The following is a 16,883-nucleotide window of genomic DNA, read 5'->3' on the forward strand; positions in this document are numbered from 1 at the left end:
GGAGTTCCAAGTTCAATCCCTGGAACCTACGTAAAAGATGGAAGGCGAGAACTGACTCCACAAACCTGTCTTCTGAACTTGGTGAACACCCGTACACCGACCCATACACATACATACTAAAATAATAATGACAAAAATAAAGTTATTTTAAATTTATATCACGTGTCATTATAAATAAATTACAGGGGCTGCAGTTAACAATCTGACTGTTGGAAACAGAAAATAAAGGGTTTACATCTTGCTTCTGTCACTGAAAATCAATCTACCTAGAAGGAGTAGTGAAATGTGGGCTGGGAGTCTAAATAAAAATGTTTTTAGTCGGGGGCTGGAGAGATGGCTCAGCAGTTAAGAGCATTGCCTGCTCTTCCAAAGGTCCTGAGTTCAAATCCCAGCAACCACATGGTAGCTCACAACCATCTATAATGAGGTCTGGTGCCTTCTTCTGACATGCAGACACACATGTGGACAAAATATTGTATACATAATAAATAAATAAATATTTTAAAAATGTTTTTAGTCTACAAGGTCTAAAGAAGACCAACTCTAACTTTTCAGAGTTTATACCATCTAGAAGCCTTTGGTTTAGGTCAAGTAGAACTTTACACAGCTCCAATCTAAACAAAGAAGCAACATCCTAAACATATTAACGACAACAATAGAGAAGAAAAGGGAAGGTGTTAGTGTAGGCTTCTCTCCTGCCTGGTCCTGCAATCAACACACAGAAGCAATATTATTCACAACACTGCTTGGCCAATCACTTATATGTATTGCTAGCTAGCTCTTATATCTTAAATTAACCCATTCCTATTATTTTATATTTTACCATGAGGCTCATGGCCTACTGGCAAGATTCCAGCTGGCAGCTTGTGTCTTTCTCCTCTGGCAGCTACATGACTTCTCACTAACTCTGCCTACTCTCTCCTGCTCTACCTGTTTGGAACTCCCACCTTGCCCTATTCTGCTAAGCCACTGGCTGAAACAGATTTATGCATTAACCAATAAAAGCAACACATAAACAGAAAGACTTTCCACACCAGGAGAGGGAGAAGGAAGAGGGAAGGGGGAACCTTCCTGAAGGAAAGTCAGAGGACCTACTGCCTACAATGTAGGTGGCCAAACATGGAGCCACTCTGGAAGAGTCTGACCATTTCTCGAGTGGCAAAACATTGAGTTATCACAATAGGAGTCAGCACATAGATGTCTAGGTAGATAGCCAAGAGAGATTGCTGCGACCAGCCTGGATAGCCGAGGCTGGCGGGGGGGGGGGGGGGGGGGGTGGAGGTAAGGGGGGGGGTGCCGGGATTGAGACACGGAGGCTTCTTTTCAGGTGGAAGAACAACAACCTTTATTTTGCCCAGCAACCTTTTATACCTCTACTCCTTCTGTAGAGACTGACCGGCCAGAAAGAACACAAACATCCTTGTCAATTACAGACCACAAGGAAGTTCCCCTGCAGGTCAGGGGGAGTGAGGGCAGCTGGATCACAAGAAGACATGAACTTCAAAAACTTAAACATGAATGTTCACAGCAGTGCCATTGCCCACACAGCTTGTGTCCTGAGAACCTTACTAGGGGCATTGAGAAAATAAAAATAATAATGATAGTCACACAAATGCGCACAGTGAGCCTGGATCAGGTGGGATTCCATTATGTCTGCAACTTAGAACCTCAGCATGTTTGTTAGGTACAGCACAGGGTGGGGTGTGAGCTAACCTCAGGAGGCTAAATCTCCTCTGGGAGGAAGAAGAAGCCAAAGTCCCTAGTCTTTCCCCACACCGATCAATGGGGGAAAACTCTCGAGCCTGGTTCATATTGGTAATGGTTCTGCCACGTTGTTTCATGTGTGTGAGGCCTTGGAATCCTTGGCACTGCCATGCCCGTGTCAACAATACACATTCACTCACTCAGGCCTTCCTCCATCTCCTACATAGCAGAAGCATCCATTTCTTAGCACTCAGGAGGCAGAAACAGGCAGATCTCTGTGAGTTCGAGGTCAGCCTGGTCTACTGAGAGACTTCCGGGACAGGCTCCAATGCTACAGAGAAACTAGGTCTTGAAAAACAAAACAATCATATTTATTTCATGCTTATGAGTGTTTTGCTTGTATGTGTGTCTGTGCCCATACGTAGTCCTGGAGACTCCAAGATCAGAAAAGGGTGTTGGATCCCCTTGGAAATGGAGTTATATGTGGTTTTGAGCTGCCCTGTAACTGCTGAGAATCAAACCTCAGTCTTCTGCAAGAACAAGAGTTCTTAACTGCTGAGCCCCCTCTTCTGCTCCAGCTTTTTGTGTTTGTTTTTTGTTTTGTTTGTTTTGAGGCAAGATATCAGTCTTGAAACTAGCTATATAAACCAGGCTGGCCTTGAACTCAGAAATCCTCTTAGCCGGGCGGTGGTGGCACACGCCTTTAATCCCAGCACTCGGGAGGCAGAGGCAGGCAGATCTCTGGGAGTTCGAGGCCAGGCTAGTCTACAAGAGCTAGTTCCGGGACAGGCACCAAAGCTACAGAGAAACCCTGTCTCGAAAAACCAAAAATAAATAAATAAAGAAATCCTCTTGCCTCTGGCTTCTGAGTTAAAGTGTTCACCAGCACACTGGGCATCCACCCCAGCAACATTACTTATAACAGCTAAGAGACTAATGGCTCAACTGTATCAGTGGAGTTCTTTTTGTTTTGAGAGTCTCTTGTAGCCCAGACTGGCCTGGAACTGGTAAGATAGCTGAGGATAACCTTGCATTCCTGATCCCTTGCATTCTCCACAGGAAGTGATGAATTACTAGCATGGGCTACTATACTGGGCCCTCACATGAGCGATGAACAAATAAAAGGCCTTAAGTAGATAGTGATGTGTGTATCTTAGTGGCAGAGTGTATGGTTAGGGTATGAACCTGGTTTCAATTCTCACTACCCCGACCCTCAAAACACGCACGCCAACAATATGTGGTATGCTTATACAACGGGGACATTGTGACAAAAACGTCAATACCTAGCAATACCATGAACCTTGAAAATTCTATTCTAAATGGAAGAAGCCAGTCACAAAAGCATATGTAGTAACAGTAAGAACAAGTATTATTGTTTGTAATGAAAACGTTCTAAATTGGTCATTTAGCTACCGAACTTCAGTTTAAAATGGGTTAATCTTTTTTGTTTGTTTTCTTTTTACGAGACAGGGTATCTCTGTTGCTTTGGAGCCTGTCCTGGAGCAAACTTTTGCAGAACAGGCTGGCCTCGAACCTCCCAAACGGCTTGCTTCTGCCTCCCTAGTGCTGGGATTAAAGGCATGCATCACCATCGCCAAGTAAAATGGGTTAATCTTATGTAAAGAAAACGTACTTTTTAGCCAAGGAGGAGCTGGTTGTGGGGGCTCGCATCAGTAAACCCAGCATTCTGGAGGCCGAGGCTAGAAAATGGTAGGCAATTCGGAGGCCATCTTGGGCTGCTTAATTCTGTCTAAAGCAACAGATAACTGGGAGCAGCTGAGCAGCAACACGTCTGTAATCCCACCCAGCACCTGGCAGGAGGAGGCAGGGTGGGGAATATGAGGCCAGCTGGGTTACACAGCGCAATCCAAATAAAGCAAAGAAAAATATACCGACTTTCCTTTGGAAACGGCCATGTAAGAACACACAACTGAATTCTTCAAGTAGTATTTCCAAAAGCCTAGGTTTCGTTAGTTTGGTACTAACTCATCAAACTAAACCAAGTACTAGTGCCATCATGGTTTCAGAGCTGGGGTAGGTTGTGGTAAAGTCACACAACATGGTTCTTGAATCGTATCTGCAAAACTTCACATGTGTTCTGCATCAGGGGCAAATACTCTTCCTCATTGTTCAAAAAAACTCTTTGAAAAGTAATCCCAGCACCTTGAAGGCCAGAGGGAGGAGCTCTGTGGGTTCAAGGCTAGTCTCCGGCAAAATCCCCCCCAAAATTCGCAAGTCCCCCAGTCTCTCCTAACGTACTAAGGTGACCGTGCTCGGCCGGGTACAGGTGCTGAGCTGGCTTCGCGCGGGGCGAGGCCCGTGAACCGTGTGGGGATTGGGGCGAAGCTCGAGCCCCAGCGCGGCCTTCCCAGGCTCGCCGCGGGAAAGGCTCCTCACTGAGAGGGCCTAAGGCGAGGCCGCCGGCCCGAGGCTCCAGAGGAAGGTCGTGAGAAGAGGCTTCCGCGGAGAGCTTCGGCCCGCCACGCGCTCCCGCCCGCCCGCCAGGCCGCGGCTCCCGCCGAGGCAGATCCTGAGGGGAGCGTCGGCGGGCGCGCCCGGGCGGGTCCGCCTCCCTCATTGTGCGCGAGCCGGGACGCGCGGGAGTGGGCGTGGGCGGGCCCGGCCCGCCGCAGGAAAGCCGCCCCAGCACCCGCGCAGAGCGGCGCCGCAAGCGGAGAGCCCGGGAGCGGGCCGGGAGCGTCCCGCCCTCCCGCCCGCCCGCCCCTCCCCCGCGGCGCTCGCCCCTCCCCCCTCCTCCCCTCGCGTTGGAAAGTTTCTAGAATCTCTTCCCAGCGGCCTTTGCGGTTCCAACATGGCGGAGCTGACGGTGGAGGTTCGCGGCTCCAACGGGGCTTTCTACAAGGTGCGGGCCGCGGGGCGGCCGGGGCGGGAGCTGGGCATCGGGAACGGGAGCAGGGGACGCCGGGGACCCCGGGGGCCGAGGCGTGGCGGCGGGCGGCGGCGGGGACCAGCGGGTCCGCACTGCTGGCGTCTGCCCTCGGCGCGGTTTAACGGTCTCGGGGGCCCGGGCTCCGTTATGTTTGGAAACAAGGCGGCGGGCGCCGGCTCTGCCTGCTGCCCGGGAGCGCCGCGGGCCGAGGCTTCCGGGACGCGGGCGGCCGGGCCGGGCTGGGCCGGAGGCGCGGGGCTGGAGTGCGGGCGCGTCGGCGAAGGCCTGACCGGGCGGGGGGCGCAGACGGCGGCGGGCAGTTCACTGGGACCCCGGGGCGGCTGGGCCTGCGGGGCTCCTGTCCGCCTCGCCCGCGGCGTCGTGGCGGACCCCGAGGCTCACCCTGGTGTCGCGCCGCCCCGGGGCCCTGCGAACCCATGGCGGCTGCGGGGAGAGCGGGCGGGAGGGCCGGGGTGCTTGCGGCCTGGGGAGCGGGCGGCCCCTCCGCCGGGGAGAAAGGCGACTTGGGAAGGCGGGGTTCAAAGGTGACCCGAGGCCAGGCGGCAGGTGGGAGGGACGCGTTTCTTCACAGCCTGCTGCGAAGGAGGCATTTTTTGTTTTTTTTTGCGCTTTTTTTTTTTTTTTTAAAATCCTCTTCCATGAGGTTCTTTTTGTTTCTTTGAGAGGAGGCCGTGCACTGCTGCCGAGTCTGGGCTGGGTGGCGGAAAGAGGCGTCTAGAGTAGAGGAATTCGTAAGGGACTTCCATGGGGGTGGGGTGGGCCACCAAGTTGAACACGAAGTCCGGATAGTTTATTTTCGCCTTAGTAACGGCCCCTTCTCCTCATTTCTTTTTTCCTAAGTGCGCGAGGATCTCAAATCAATACAAAACCTCCCCAGCTGTTGTCTGTCAGTCAATTCTGGGAGCCAGCATCTCAAATGTTTGAGAGTCTTGGCTATTTTTATGAAGGCCTTCTAGTGCATGAGTATTGTATGTACGTAGAATGGTTTCCCACAGGTTTTCATTTCAGCGCATCCTTCATTCCCGAGGATTTTATTCGGTCTTAACAATTTCCTAATTTGCAGTGTTTTGTTTTTCCTCTTTTAGCTTGCTGATTAGCTCTGTGGATTTGATTGGTCATGTGATAATAACATAGGCAGCTGCTTGTTGACGAAGAATGAAGGATCTAATATATATTTTAAATTTTATGATTGTAAACTTCCTAGGGCTGGAAACACAGGTAATAATGACTGCTGGAATCTTTATTAGCTTGTAGCTGGCTTCCTCAGTGTTCCAGGTTAAAACTTGCTGTCAGTCTAATGATCCAAGCAACACTTGAGTAGACCCTCTAAAAGATTGCAGATATGGTTAGTTGAGCCACAGGGAATGGACTTAAAATACTTTCCTGCCTAGATAAGGTCACTATTATGCATCATCTTCCTGCCCTTTGGAAAAGTTTGTTTTTACTGTTATCAGTAGGGTTTTTAGAGAGTATAGACAAGCTTTTTTACCTTGCACGTTGAAAAGTTTGTTTTAGCCAGTTACTGTGCATAGTGTAGGCAGTAGAAAACCAGGTGTTTACTGTACTCCGTGTCATTCTATAGTACAATATAGTCGGTTTGGCTTTTTGTAAAGTTTCTTTGCTGTCTTTTGGTGTCTTTTACAGTCCGTTCACGAGTACCCCTGTTGCAACTCTGAAATATTAGTAATTGATTATGGTTGTATTGATGATTGAACCTAGAACGTTGTACATACTAAGCAAGTGCGTTTTACCATCAAGCAGTGTTCTGACCCCTTTATTTTTATTTTCTTCTTTGAGAGAAAGTTGTCCAGTAAGTTGTCCAGACTGGCCTTGAACCCACTCTGGTATCTGGTAGTTCATGCTGGCCTTGAACTTGCAGTCGCACTTCAGCCCCTTGGGTAGCTAGAATTACACATCTGTACCACAGGACCCAGTTTATTGATCCCTTTCCTACTCTACATATCTGATCCTACTTAGACTGGACTCCACTCATTTTTAATTCAGAATGAGATGGGAATTTGATAAAGGTTGCGAAGGACATTACGCCACATTTTTGTGTACTTCGGACGTTTGGAATTTTTCCTTTTATAACCAATCGTGTGTGTACTTTGTAGAAGATAGACTTTTCAGGACTCTGAAATATAAAAATGGTAAAGAGGAAGAGCCCTAACTAGAAGTGAAGAAATGGAAATTGTAGATTTGTACTTCATTATCTTGTAATTGACTCGTGTAAAATGGGTGATTTGTACAGTGGTCTGAAATGTTTTATATGTTTATGCAGTGAAATTATCTACTTGGTTTGTGTCCATCCTCCCTTGCTTTTCCCCATCTTAGGTTTCTTAAGAAAAAAATGCAGAAGACTCCCCAGGGGGAGGAAACCCTTTTTCTTTTGAGTTTGAACCTGGCCAGAGCCCTCTCTAAAGGTGCTTGATAAGAGGTCTCCTACTGAACTACACCTTTAATCTCATTACTTTGAGGCAAGCTCTAAGTTGTCTACAGTGGCCTTGAACTTGCTATCCTTCTTCCTCAGCCTAAGTAATAAACTGAGATTGCAGGCAAGATTGCCAAACCTGGCTGAGAAAGTTCTTACCCCACAACAGCTCATTGTTTTCTGTCACTTAAGTTTTTGAAGAGGGGTTACATACTGCAAGACAGCTTTTGTTTTCTTTTTCAAAACAAACTTTCTAAATGTTTTTGATCAATACTGACACTTGTATGCCATCACAAACACCACCATGAAAGGATAGAATAGTTGCATCATCTTTTAGGTTTCCCCGTTACCCCTTTAGCCTCTAGGGTTTCCTTCTTCATAGTTCTGTCTCATCTAGAATTTCATATGTGTAGAATTAATTAAGTAAAATAATACCTAGTGTTTGAGCTTGGCTTCTATTTAGCATAGAGAAATTTTTTTCTAGTTTAGAAGATAGTCAAGGAATTTTGGAAATGGAAAAACTAGGAGTTGTTTATAGACTCGAGCTGTTCATGTTTTTATTTTGTTGTACTTTTTTTAAGTTGTGGTTTTCAGTGTATGGGTGATTCTGAAACTCTGAATTTATGAACTGTTAGTTATCACTCTCCGCTTGGTGGAAGTGCAGGGACACAGGCCTTTGGCCCTGTGAATTGTCATTTGAGAGTTTTGAGAGGCAGCTTGTTGCTTTGAGCTTTGTGGTCAGTATTGCCTTGAGGCAGGGCTCTTAAACATGGAGTAAATCGAATAAATTTAAGAGTCAGGGAAGAGCTGAAGATTAGTACCCAATACCAGGACAGCCTTTTCTTTAGAAGAAATCCATACATAAATAGTAACATGGTAAACATACTAAACAATGTGCTAAGCATATTGCTTTTGCTATTAAAAAATGCTTCTATAATTGGTTGTCTCTGCAGCTCTCTAAATCTAGGAATGGGAAAGAGTGGGAAGATGATGTAAAACATTTGGTGGCTGTGTGTGATTTGGTATAACATACCTGCTTCTTTCTATACATTTCCTACCTAAAGCAAAGTGCCTTTTTAGAAAGCTCAGTGAGGTAGAATGTATTACTGAAAAGAGATAAGAATGTATATTCTATAATTTATTCAAGCAACAGAATGACTTGCTAGGAAGGATACTTAAAATTGTGAATCTTTTGGCAACAATTCTCTGTGTGATAAATATCCTTAGTTCTGTTTAGTACAGTGATAAAATGCCCTGAAAAAGCCGCTTATGGGAAGAATGGTTTATTAGACCCACAATTGGAGGTTATGGTTCATCATTGAGGGAACTTGATTCATTTCATCATTACTTCCAGTCAGGAGCAGAGAGTGGTGCATTAACGCATGCATATATACGTGTGCTCAGCAGCTCTCTTTCTTTCTCTACACCTGCCTGACAGGGAATGCTGCTACCCACAGTAGGTGAGTCTTCCCAGCTACTCAAAGTAGTCCTTCACAGACATACCCATAGACCATATTAATCTACACAATGTTTGATAGAGAATGTTCCTGGGTAATTTCTAGATTGTCTAAAATTGATAATAAAAACCAACTCACATAACTGGATTACCCCCAAAAACCTGTCGTGCCCATTTTCAGCATTCACATGCTTTTTAGGTGATGTGTATGAGCTAAATGTATATGAAAAGAGTCCTTGGTCTCATGTGATTCTCTTGTCTTAGTCTCTAGACAAGCTTTGTCTCCAGGTGTCATGCCCAACTCTGTGACATGAAATTTTGTAATGTCATTGCATTGTATATTTTTGGGTTGAGCATGATATGGTAGTTGGACCTGCGGCTATAATGCTTTATGTCTGAGCTGGATACTTCCACATTAAATAACAATTTTAAGTAGATGTTGAGCAAGTCGATCACTTTTTGTCTCCTGTGGAGGAATTTTTCTGTCTGTATAGGTGAAATGAAATTTGGGGTCCTTTGTATAGTAGATGGAATTAATTACATGTAGAGCTCTTAATGTCTGGCTGTAAGTGTATAATTGACACATCTTGAAGAATTGTAATAGATCTATGATTCCTTATTTAATTTACTGTTAAAAGTAAAAATTGAGATCAATAATGAAGTTGTGCAGTAGTGGTGTGCTGTGGACATAATGACTTCAGTGAGTACAAAATCTTAGTTGGAAACCAGGCCTGGTGGCACGTGCCTGAAATTCCAGCCCTTGAGAGGCAGAGGCAGGAACATCAGTATTCTAGGTTGGAAAACAGTGACAACAGAGATGGATCAGCGGGTTAAGGTGCTTGCTGCCAGGCATGACAATCTGAGTTTAATTTGACAGTCCACATGATGGGAAGAGAACAGACTCCCTCAAGTTCTCTAACCTCCACACACAATACTTTTTTATTTTTTTTAACTTCCAGGTCAGTGATGCTTATACAACCATGTCAACCAACCCCCTCACCAGCAACTCTAAATGTAGTATTGAGGGAGAAATGGTAGCTTCCTTAGTATTAGAGCTCTTTGCTAAAATGTATAGGTTCAAATACATTTAAGATGAATTTGCATCATACATATTTAAAATATGGCTTTTGTAAATATTAAAATTTTAAGTGGAATTGAATGTTCTCAATAACTTGGGCTTTGAGACAGGGTTTTATGTAACTTTGGCTTTGAATTTGCAATTCTGCCTTAACCTACTGAGTTACTGGGATTACAGACCTGTACAACCATACCCAGTTTGTAGCTTTTATTTTGTCAAGGAATAGCATCCAAATGTGACTGTTTGTAAGGGGAAGGAAAGCTGCAGACTTGTTATTTTGAGACAGGGTCTGAACTATTTCAAGTGGACTTGGAACTTGCTCTATGTGCTGCCCAGACTGCCCTTGAACTAAGGATTTTGTCTCCAGTACTCCATTGCTGGGAGTATAGGCATGCACTGCTATACCTGACTATTGGATTCATTGTTTTATTTTTAGGAGAAATACAGAATAAAACATCTGAAGACAAAAGCTATAAAAAGTGTCTAGAAATATACATGGCTTGGATCCTTTATGTACCTATATATTTATGTATCATGTTTGAGTGGTTTTTGTAATAGAACAGCTTGCTGGCCTGTTATTAGATGTTCTGTTAAGCTTCCATATGTATTTCCTGCATACTCAGACACTTCATGAGGTATGGTTTTGTGCAGATTTTTATTTTTGAGACAGGGTCTTACTGTGTAGCACTAGCTAGCCTGAATCTCACTATAGTTTGTGTTAGTCTGGAAATCCCAGAGGTCTACCAGCCTCTTCTTATGGAATGATGGGATATAAAGGTGTATACTGCCATACCTGGTCTGTGAGGTATGCACTTAGTCATTTTATATACAAGGAGTTGATGATGCTGTATCTGAAGTGGCTTTTAACTCTGTTTTTCACTTCTAGTTGCTTAGTTTATGATACTTCCTTAAACTTCTTCAAAGGATAGTTTTTGAGTAATGAACTTTGTGTATCTGTTTGTGGATGGATAAGTGCCACAGGCGCTGTACCAGTGTGGGGATTCAAAGGCCACCTTTGTGCAATCAGTTCTTCAGGTCACCAAGTTTGGGTGACAAGTGCCTTTATGTGCTGAGCCGTTTTTGTGAGCCTGAATTTAACTAGATTGTGACCTACTGATTGTGCTTCTATCATACTATTCAGAGTGATTCGTTTTAGTCTTGTCATCTGGAGTATAAGGCAATGTATTTTTTTTGACATTTGTAAAAGTTGCTGAAAAGTTCGGTGAGTTTATTCAGAGTCTGTCCAGCTCCAACAACAACTAGTACTTTGAATTGAGACTGCTTCTTAGGTGCTGCTTGGATGTTGTTCATGTGCATTTCTAATTTAGTCTCAACCACAGTGAAACAAACAGTAAACACCATTTGGGGAAATCTGAAGCCCTGTTGGAGCTCCAGAAATCAGGTTGATTCCAGATTTCAAGTCTGTATTTGCCTTTCTGGAGCTTATTTTCTTTAACTGTTACAGTATTATGTGTGCGCGTGCATACACACACACACAACACACACTGCTTTGAGGTAGGATCTCTCAGACTTGCTGTGTGACTGAAAATGGTTTTGCATTTCTAATCTTTCTACTTCCTAAATGTTGGGATTATAAATTTGTGCTAGCTACCATGCTCAGTTGTTATACTGTGATTTTTTTTTAAGTACAGATAAGTAGTTTTCAAAATTATTGCTAGTTGTAAATTAATAATAAACTGGGAATGTGCAAGACTGGGATGATTGCTGCAAACAAGATGTAGGTTGATTTCTATTACTTTTGCTTTCTAAGAATGTGCTCCTTTTCCAAAATGGTAGCTAGCAGCTACTGAACTGAAATATACTAGTCAGAGTGAGGTAGTTTGAAAGAGGACATAACACATTAACGGTTTTTAAAATACTAATTACATATTAAAATAATATTTTGGACATATTGGGTTTTAAGTATGCTAAAATTTTACCTGTTTTCATTTATTTTGATATGATTATTTTAAGTTACATGCATGATTCATATTTTATTTCTGTGGGATGGTTACATCCTCCGCAGCTGTTCACCTTTCTGTTACTGAGTATGTAAAATACTTTGAAATATTTGAAATGCACATACATATTAGTGTAAATGAACTGCCTGTTCAGAATTTTTTCTGGCCATGCTAGAAATGAAACTCTGATCCTTGCCTCTATCAGGCCAATGCTTTATCTCCAGCCCTCAGGTAATGTTTTTATGATGCAGCATGTCAGTGATTTTGCACTTTTGGTGGGTGGTACTTAGCTCATGAAGAGGAATAAAATGCTGCAGCAGGTTTTGGAGCCTGTCCTGGAACTAGCTCTTGTAGACCAGGCTGGTCTCGAACTCACAGAGATCCGCCTGCCTCTGCCTCCCATAGGATTAGGTTTTCAATAGCTGGACTGTAACAAAATTAGGAAACAGAATATTGCTTTGTTGATCTGAACACATGCATGTTTATATATAGTTTTATAATTCATTTGTCTTTGAAAACCATGGTAAAATTGAACTATCCTTAAATCTTACTTACATTGACTTAATAGTGAGTTTCTGTGTATTTGATTCACTGCAAACACAATTACTTATGGTATCAGATTTAAAAAAAAACAAAAAACAAAATAACAACAAAAAACTTCCTACCGGGCAGTGGTGGCACATGCCTTTAATCCCAGCACTCTGGAGGTAGAGGCAAGTGGATCTCTGTGAGTTCGAGGCCAATCTGGTCTACAAGAGGTAGTTCCAGGACAGGCTCCAAAACTTCATCCTTATCATGTTTGCACAACCCATTTGGGAAAGTAACTGGAGAGTTCTTGGTAATGCTGATGAAGCTTGCAATAGTAGCTTCAGTATGTATTTGAATAAATAAAATTAGTCTTGACTTCTGGACACAGGTAATTTGTTGTGTCATCTTAGTGGTTCTCTATATACAAAGTTACGTCTTTTCGAATCGGTTCTAATTGAACATTTTAAATGGCTTTTTTAGTGGTTATGCAGTGATCGTCACAAATTCTCATTGCCACAATTTCTTGGTGCACACGGAGGTAACTGAAACTTCCATGCTTTGCAACAGAAAAGTTAGGGGAGTTTTGGGTAGCCATGTGGAAGCATTGAGTCATTTCATTTCAAGAACTGTTCAAACAGTGGTAGTTGTCTGTATTTTGTCTTATCATCATTGCCTCGTGTTTAGAACAGTTAAGTGTTCACTGCTGATGCACAGGCTGCTGTTGTTAGTAATTTTGGTTTGCTTGTTCTCAGATCAAAACCAGAACCTCATTCAACTAGCAAGCAGCTTGTCACTGGGCCGCAGCTGGTCTATGAAGGGTTGCTTTTGGTAGTTTTTCTTCACTAGAATTTGTTCAGTAATTTAGTTCTGTAATATAATACCTGCAGACTTCATTTATAGAGCCTGTATCCATTGATTTTTAACTAATTTTACTTAGTAGACTTGTTACGTAGCTTTTTCAAAATAAATTGTTCAAAATAAGAGTTTCTTTTGAAAAAGAGGTTCACGATGTGGTCCAGGCTAACAAACTTGTGTACCTATGTGGTATCTTCTAAGTCCCTCCACTTCCATAACAGCTGGGGATATGGACTATTGTCGTTGGCTAAGAACAGAAGTTGTTGTTAAAAAATTAGGGTTTCACTATGTCATCTAGCCTGGGCTCTTAATTCATGGTCTTTCTATCTCATCTTTCTGAAGTGCTGGGATTACATGCCCAACAACACACATTTTAAAAGATATGCACTTTTGTATATCGATGTTCACATAGTCTTGACATGTGTAGTTTATTATTGATGTGATGTACAAATTTGATTCAGTCCAAATATTTTCCTTTTTTTTCCTCCTGGTGTTGGTGGTTGATATTTTTTGTTCCTCCATTTCAGGTAACCCTGCCTATAGTCCGATAGGTAGCCTTGCTTAGAGTCGATAAATGTGATTCCAGATTTATCTCTATGCTCATAGCATTGTGTGCGTATACACACTCAGAAACAAATGTAGAGTTTTTCAGTGTGCCCATAAAAAACTAGAATCATGGTTTAACATTTGCATCCAGTATAATTTGTAGTGATTACATAAGTGTAAGAATATTCAGGCTTTTGTCAGTACTCAGTTCCCCCTCCCCCCAGTATCTGTGTTTCCATTGGATAGATTCCAAAGAAAGGGGTAGTTTAGGAACTGTGGTGATGGCTCAGATGATAAAGTGTTTGCCACAAACGTAAGGATCAGAGTCCAGAAACTCAACATCCATATAAATGCTGAGTGAGCATGACAATCTGTCTATAATCCTACAGACTGGGGAATCCCCAAAGTAGCCAAATTGGTGAACTCTGGGTTCAAGTGAGATCCTTTGGCTCAGTGAAGAAGGAAGAATGATTGAAGGAAGATACCCTTATGTCGGTCTCTTGCCGACCCACATGCACACATGCGTGCATGCAACATACATGCAAACAATAATAGGATAGTTTGGAAAAAACTTAAAAACTGCACAAAAAAGCCTCTTGAGTTACTTTTTTCTTTTCAAAGACAACCATATTTTTTTTCACCAGCTGATAGCTCTTCCTCTTAATATGTCCAAGTCAGAAAATATTGATTTGCCTTTGGATTTGTTCTACAGTTTGCCTGACCTTGTCCATTTTCCTGTTGGGATGTCTTTTTTCAGTTATTGAGATCTGTTTATTTATGGATATTAACTTAATGTAAAAGTGTGTTCCCACAAAGATAGGCATCTGTGCAAGCATCAACTATTTAAATAATAAGCAGTAGCCCAACAGTTTGAAATAGTTTATTTGTACATGGGGAAAATAAGTACCTGTGCTACTGGTTCATGACTTTATTTGGTGCCTTGGAGTGAGTGGTGACATCTGGCATCCAATATGGCTAGATTCACCCCTTGAATTGTTCCACAAAACCTTGACTGCTCTAGGAAGATTCACAAAAGGCCCAGAAGAGGGAGAATTATGACTTGCTTGTTGAGGAATAAGACTAGTGAAAAATCTTGCTTTCTTGGGTTCTCTGTTTTATTACATACTACATAGTAAATTTGAGACAATTTTTGTGTTGAAACTGCAAATTATATTTAGTGAAGTTCTTTTTTCCTTGTTTTGATGAGGGCTTTTTCCCTGTGTTTTTAACTATAGACAGTCCAGAAACTGTTTTGAGTCATATAAATTAGTAGACATAGAAGTTACAGGGAGGTTTACTGCAATATTTTGAAAGGAAGGAGTAGTAGCATGAAGTGCTCCTTGGCACAATTTGTATGGTTTTTTTTTTTTGTTTGTTGTTGTTCCTTTGTTTTGTTTTACCTAAAGTTGCATCCAGGGCTGGGAAGGCATAAGACAATTTCAGTTGAGGGTCTCATCTGAGAACACTGTTTTTAGATAGTGCCATACTAGAGGCATGAGAAAGGCATTGATTCACTACACACAGTGGATGGATGCCTAGCTGCGTTGAGCTGTATTGGTACCCTGATTATAAAAGACAGCTGTATTTTGTTCTTCCTTTTAGAAAATCTGTACACGTGTACATGTAGGGTAGGAAACTGTACAACATGATGCCGTGGTCAAGAGATGAAAATAGTTAAGCTAGGTTTAAGAGTCCAGGGAGTAATTTGAGTGTGGTGACTCAAGCCAGGAAGGTTAGCTCTTGGAAGGCTGAGGTGAGGAGATTTCTGCAAATTCAACTCCAACCTGGAATTGCAGAATGAGATCTTAAAAAGCAGCAGAGATGGCTCAGTGGTTAAGAGCACTGGCTGCTCCTCCAAAGGTCCCGAGTTTAATTCCCAGCAACCACATGGTGGCTCACAACCATCTGTAATAAGACATGGTGCCCTCCTCTGGCGTGCGGGCATACATGGAGGCAGAATGTTGTATACATAATAAACATCTTTTTTTTTTTAAAAAGCAGCAACTAACCTAGAGGAATAGATGATTACCACATACAGGTTTGGGTGTTTTGTGAGAGATCCATGCCAGTTTACTATACCTAAAATAATACCAGCTGTAAGAAAAAAGGTGCTTATGTTACTCTGAGGATTGGTTATCATTGTGTGCTTCCAAGAAACAACCTTTAATTTGGATACCTAAAATAGGAAATGCAGACTAAATAAGTTGCTTATTTAATCATTAAACAGTTTGTTTTCAACGTGTCCTCTTGAGTGCCTTGGGGAATCCTGCTATTACCAGGATCCCTTGAATGAATGATCACTCTGCAAGTATTGATGCTGGTGCGTTCTTGATTTTTATTATAAAATATCAACAATTTTCTGCTAATAAGCCTCTATTCTTCCTTAGAATACTTCACTGGTTTACTCAAGTAATGATTCAAGTGATGTAGAAAAATTTCAAGCAAGCCAAGTCTGAGCCTGCCTAAGTGGTGACCTGTGGTTATCAGTGATTCTAAGATGCCCTCATTTTAAAGAAACATTCTGGTTTCAGAGATGCTGAATTGTCAGACTGGAAGTTACACAGGAGTTGGAAAATGAACCTTTGAATAGACCATTAATTGCTCAAAGCCTGACAAGTCATGATCCAAAGCAGTTCCATCAATTCAAGAAAAACAGAAGGCTTAGTCTTGTGTACATTATGTCAGCAGTGTTCTTGAACTGAGAGGATGAAGGGAAAGAATGCGGTAGCATCCAACACTGAACCTAGTGCATTTAGTTTATTTTACTGATTTTTCGAGACAGGATTTCTCTGTAGCTGTGGAGCCTATCTTGGAACTAGCTTCTGCAGACAAAGTTGGCCTCAAACTCTAAAGAGGTGTGCCTGCCTCTGTCTCCCGGGTGCTGGGATTAAAGCCATATGCCACCACTGCCCAGCACCTAGTTAGTGATTTTAGTAGAGAAGTTAATTTGGTTTTAGAACTGTATTCCTTACCACAAGTTTGCTTCAGGTCAAGAACTAAGCCTCGAATGAAGTGTTCTTAATTGCCTTTAATAAGAAATCAAATACGTGAAATTATTTGTTTACCAAATCTAGAAAAAGTTGAAATTTTATGCCAGAAAAACCAATTACTAAACCTGTAAGAATATTTTATTGTTTGAAGGTAGTAGAAGCGTCAGTCTATGAAAATAAACGTGAACTAGAGGCTAGATTCGTGACAGGTCCCATTTATCCAGGGTGACTTAAGCAATTTTTTTGAATGATTTATTTTTGCTTTTAAAATTATTATTACAATTTTTGTAAAGATCTCACTGTGTAGACTTGGATAGTTGAGAATGGCCTGAATTTGCAGAGATCTTGCTTTTGTTTCCTGAATGTTGAGATTGAAAGTGTGTGTCATTATTTTAGTTTTTATGTTTAGTTAATGGATTGATT

The 16,883-nt window shown here is 42.3% G+C and overlaps 1 protein-coding gene across 5 annotated transcripts in view; it reads left to right on the forward strand.

Annotated features, from left to right (window-relative positions):
- Positions 1-4,460: 4,460 nt before the first annotated feature.
- The window catches only part of Fxr1 (FMR1 autosomal homolog 1), a 50,688-nt gene continuing 38,265 nt past the window's right edge, over positions 4,461-16,883 (forward strand). For all 5 annotated transcript variants that reach the window (XM_057756762.1, XM_057756763.1, XM_057756764.1 and 2 more), the window contains exon 1: positions 4,461-4,567. In XM_057756762.1, coding sequence (XP_057612745.1) covers positions 4,517-4,567 — 51 coding nt within the window. In that variant the 5' untranslated portion in view covers positions 4,461-4,516. The remainder of the gene's footprint in view (positions 4,568-16,883) is intronic.

The sequence above is a fragment of the Chionomys nivalis genome, chromosome 24 (assembly GCF_950005125.1).
Source record: "Chionomys nivalis chromosome 24, mChiNiv1.1, whole genome shotgun sequence".
In the NCBI taxonomy this organism is placed as follows: Eukaryota; Metazoa; Chordata; class Mammalia; order Rodentia; family Cricetidae; genus Chionomys; species Chionomys nivalis.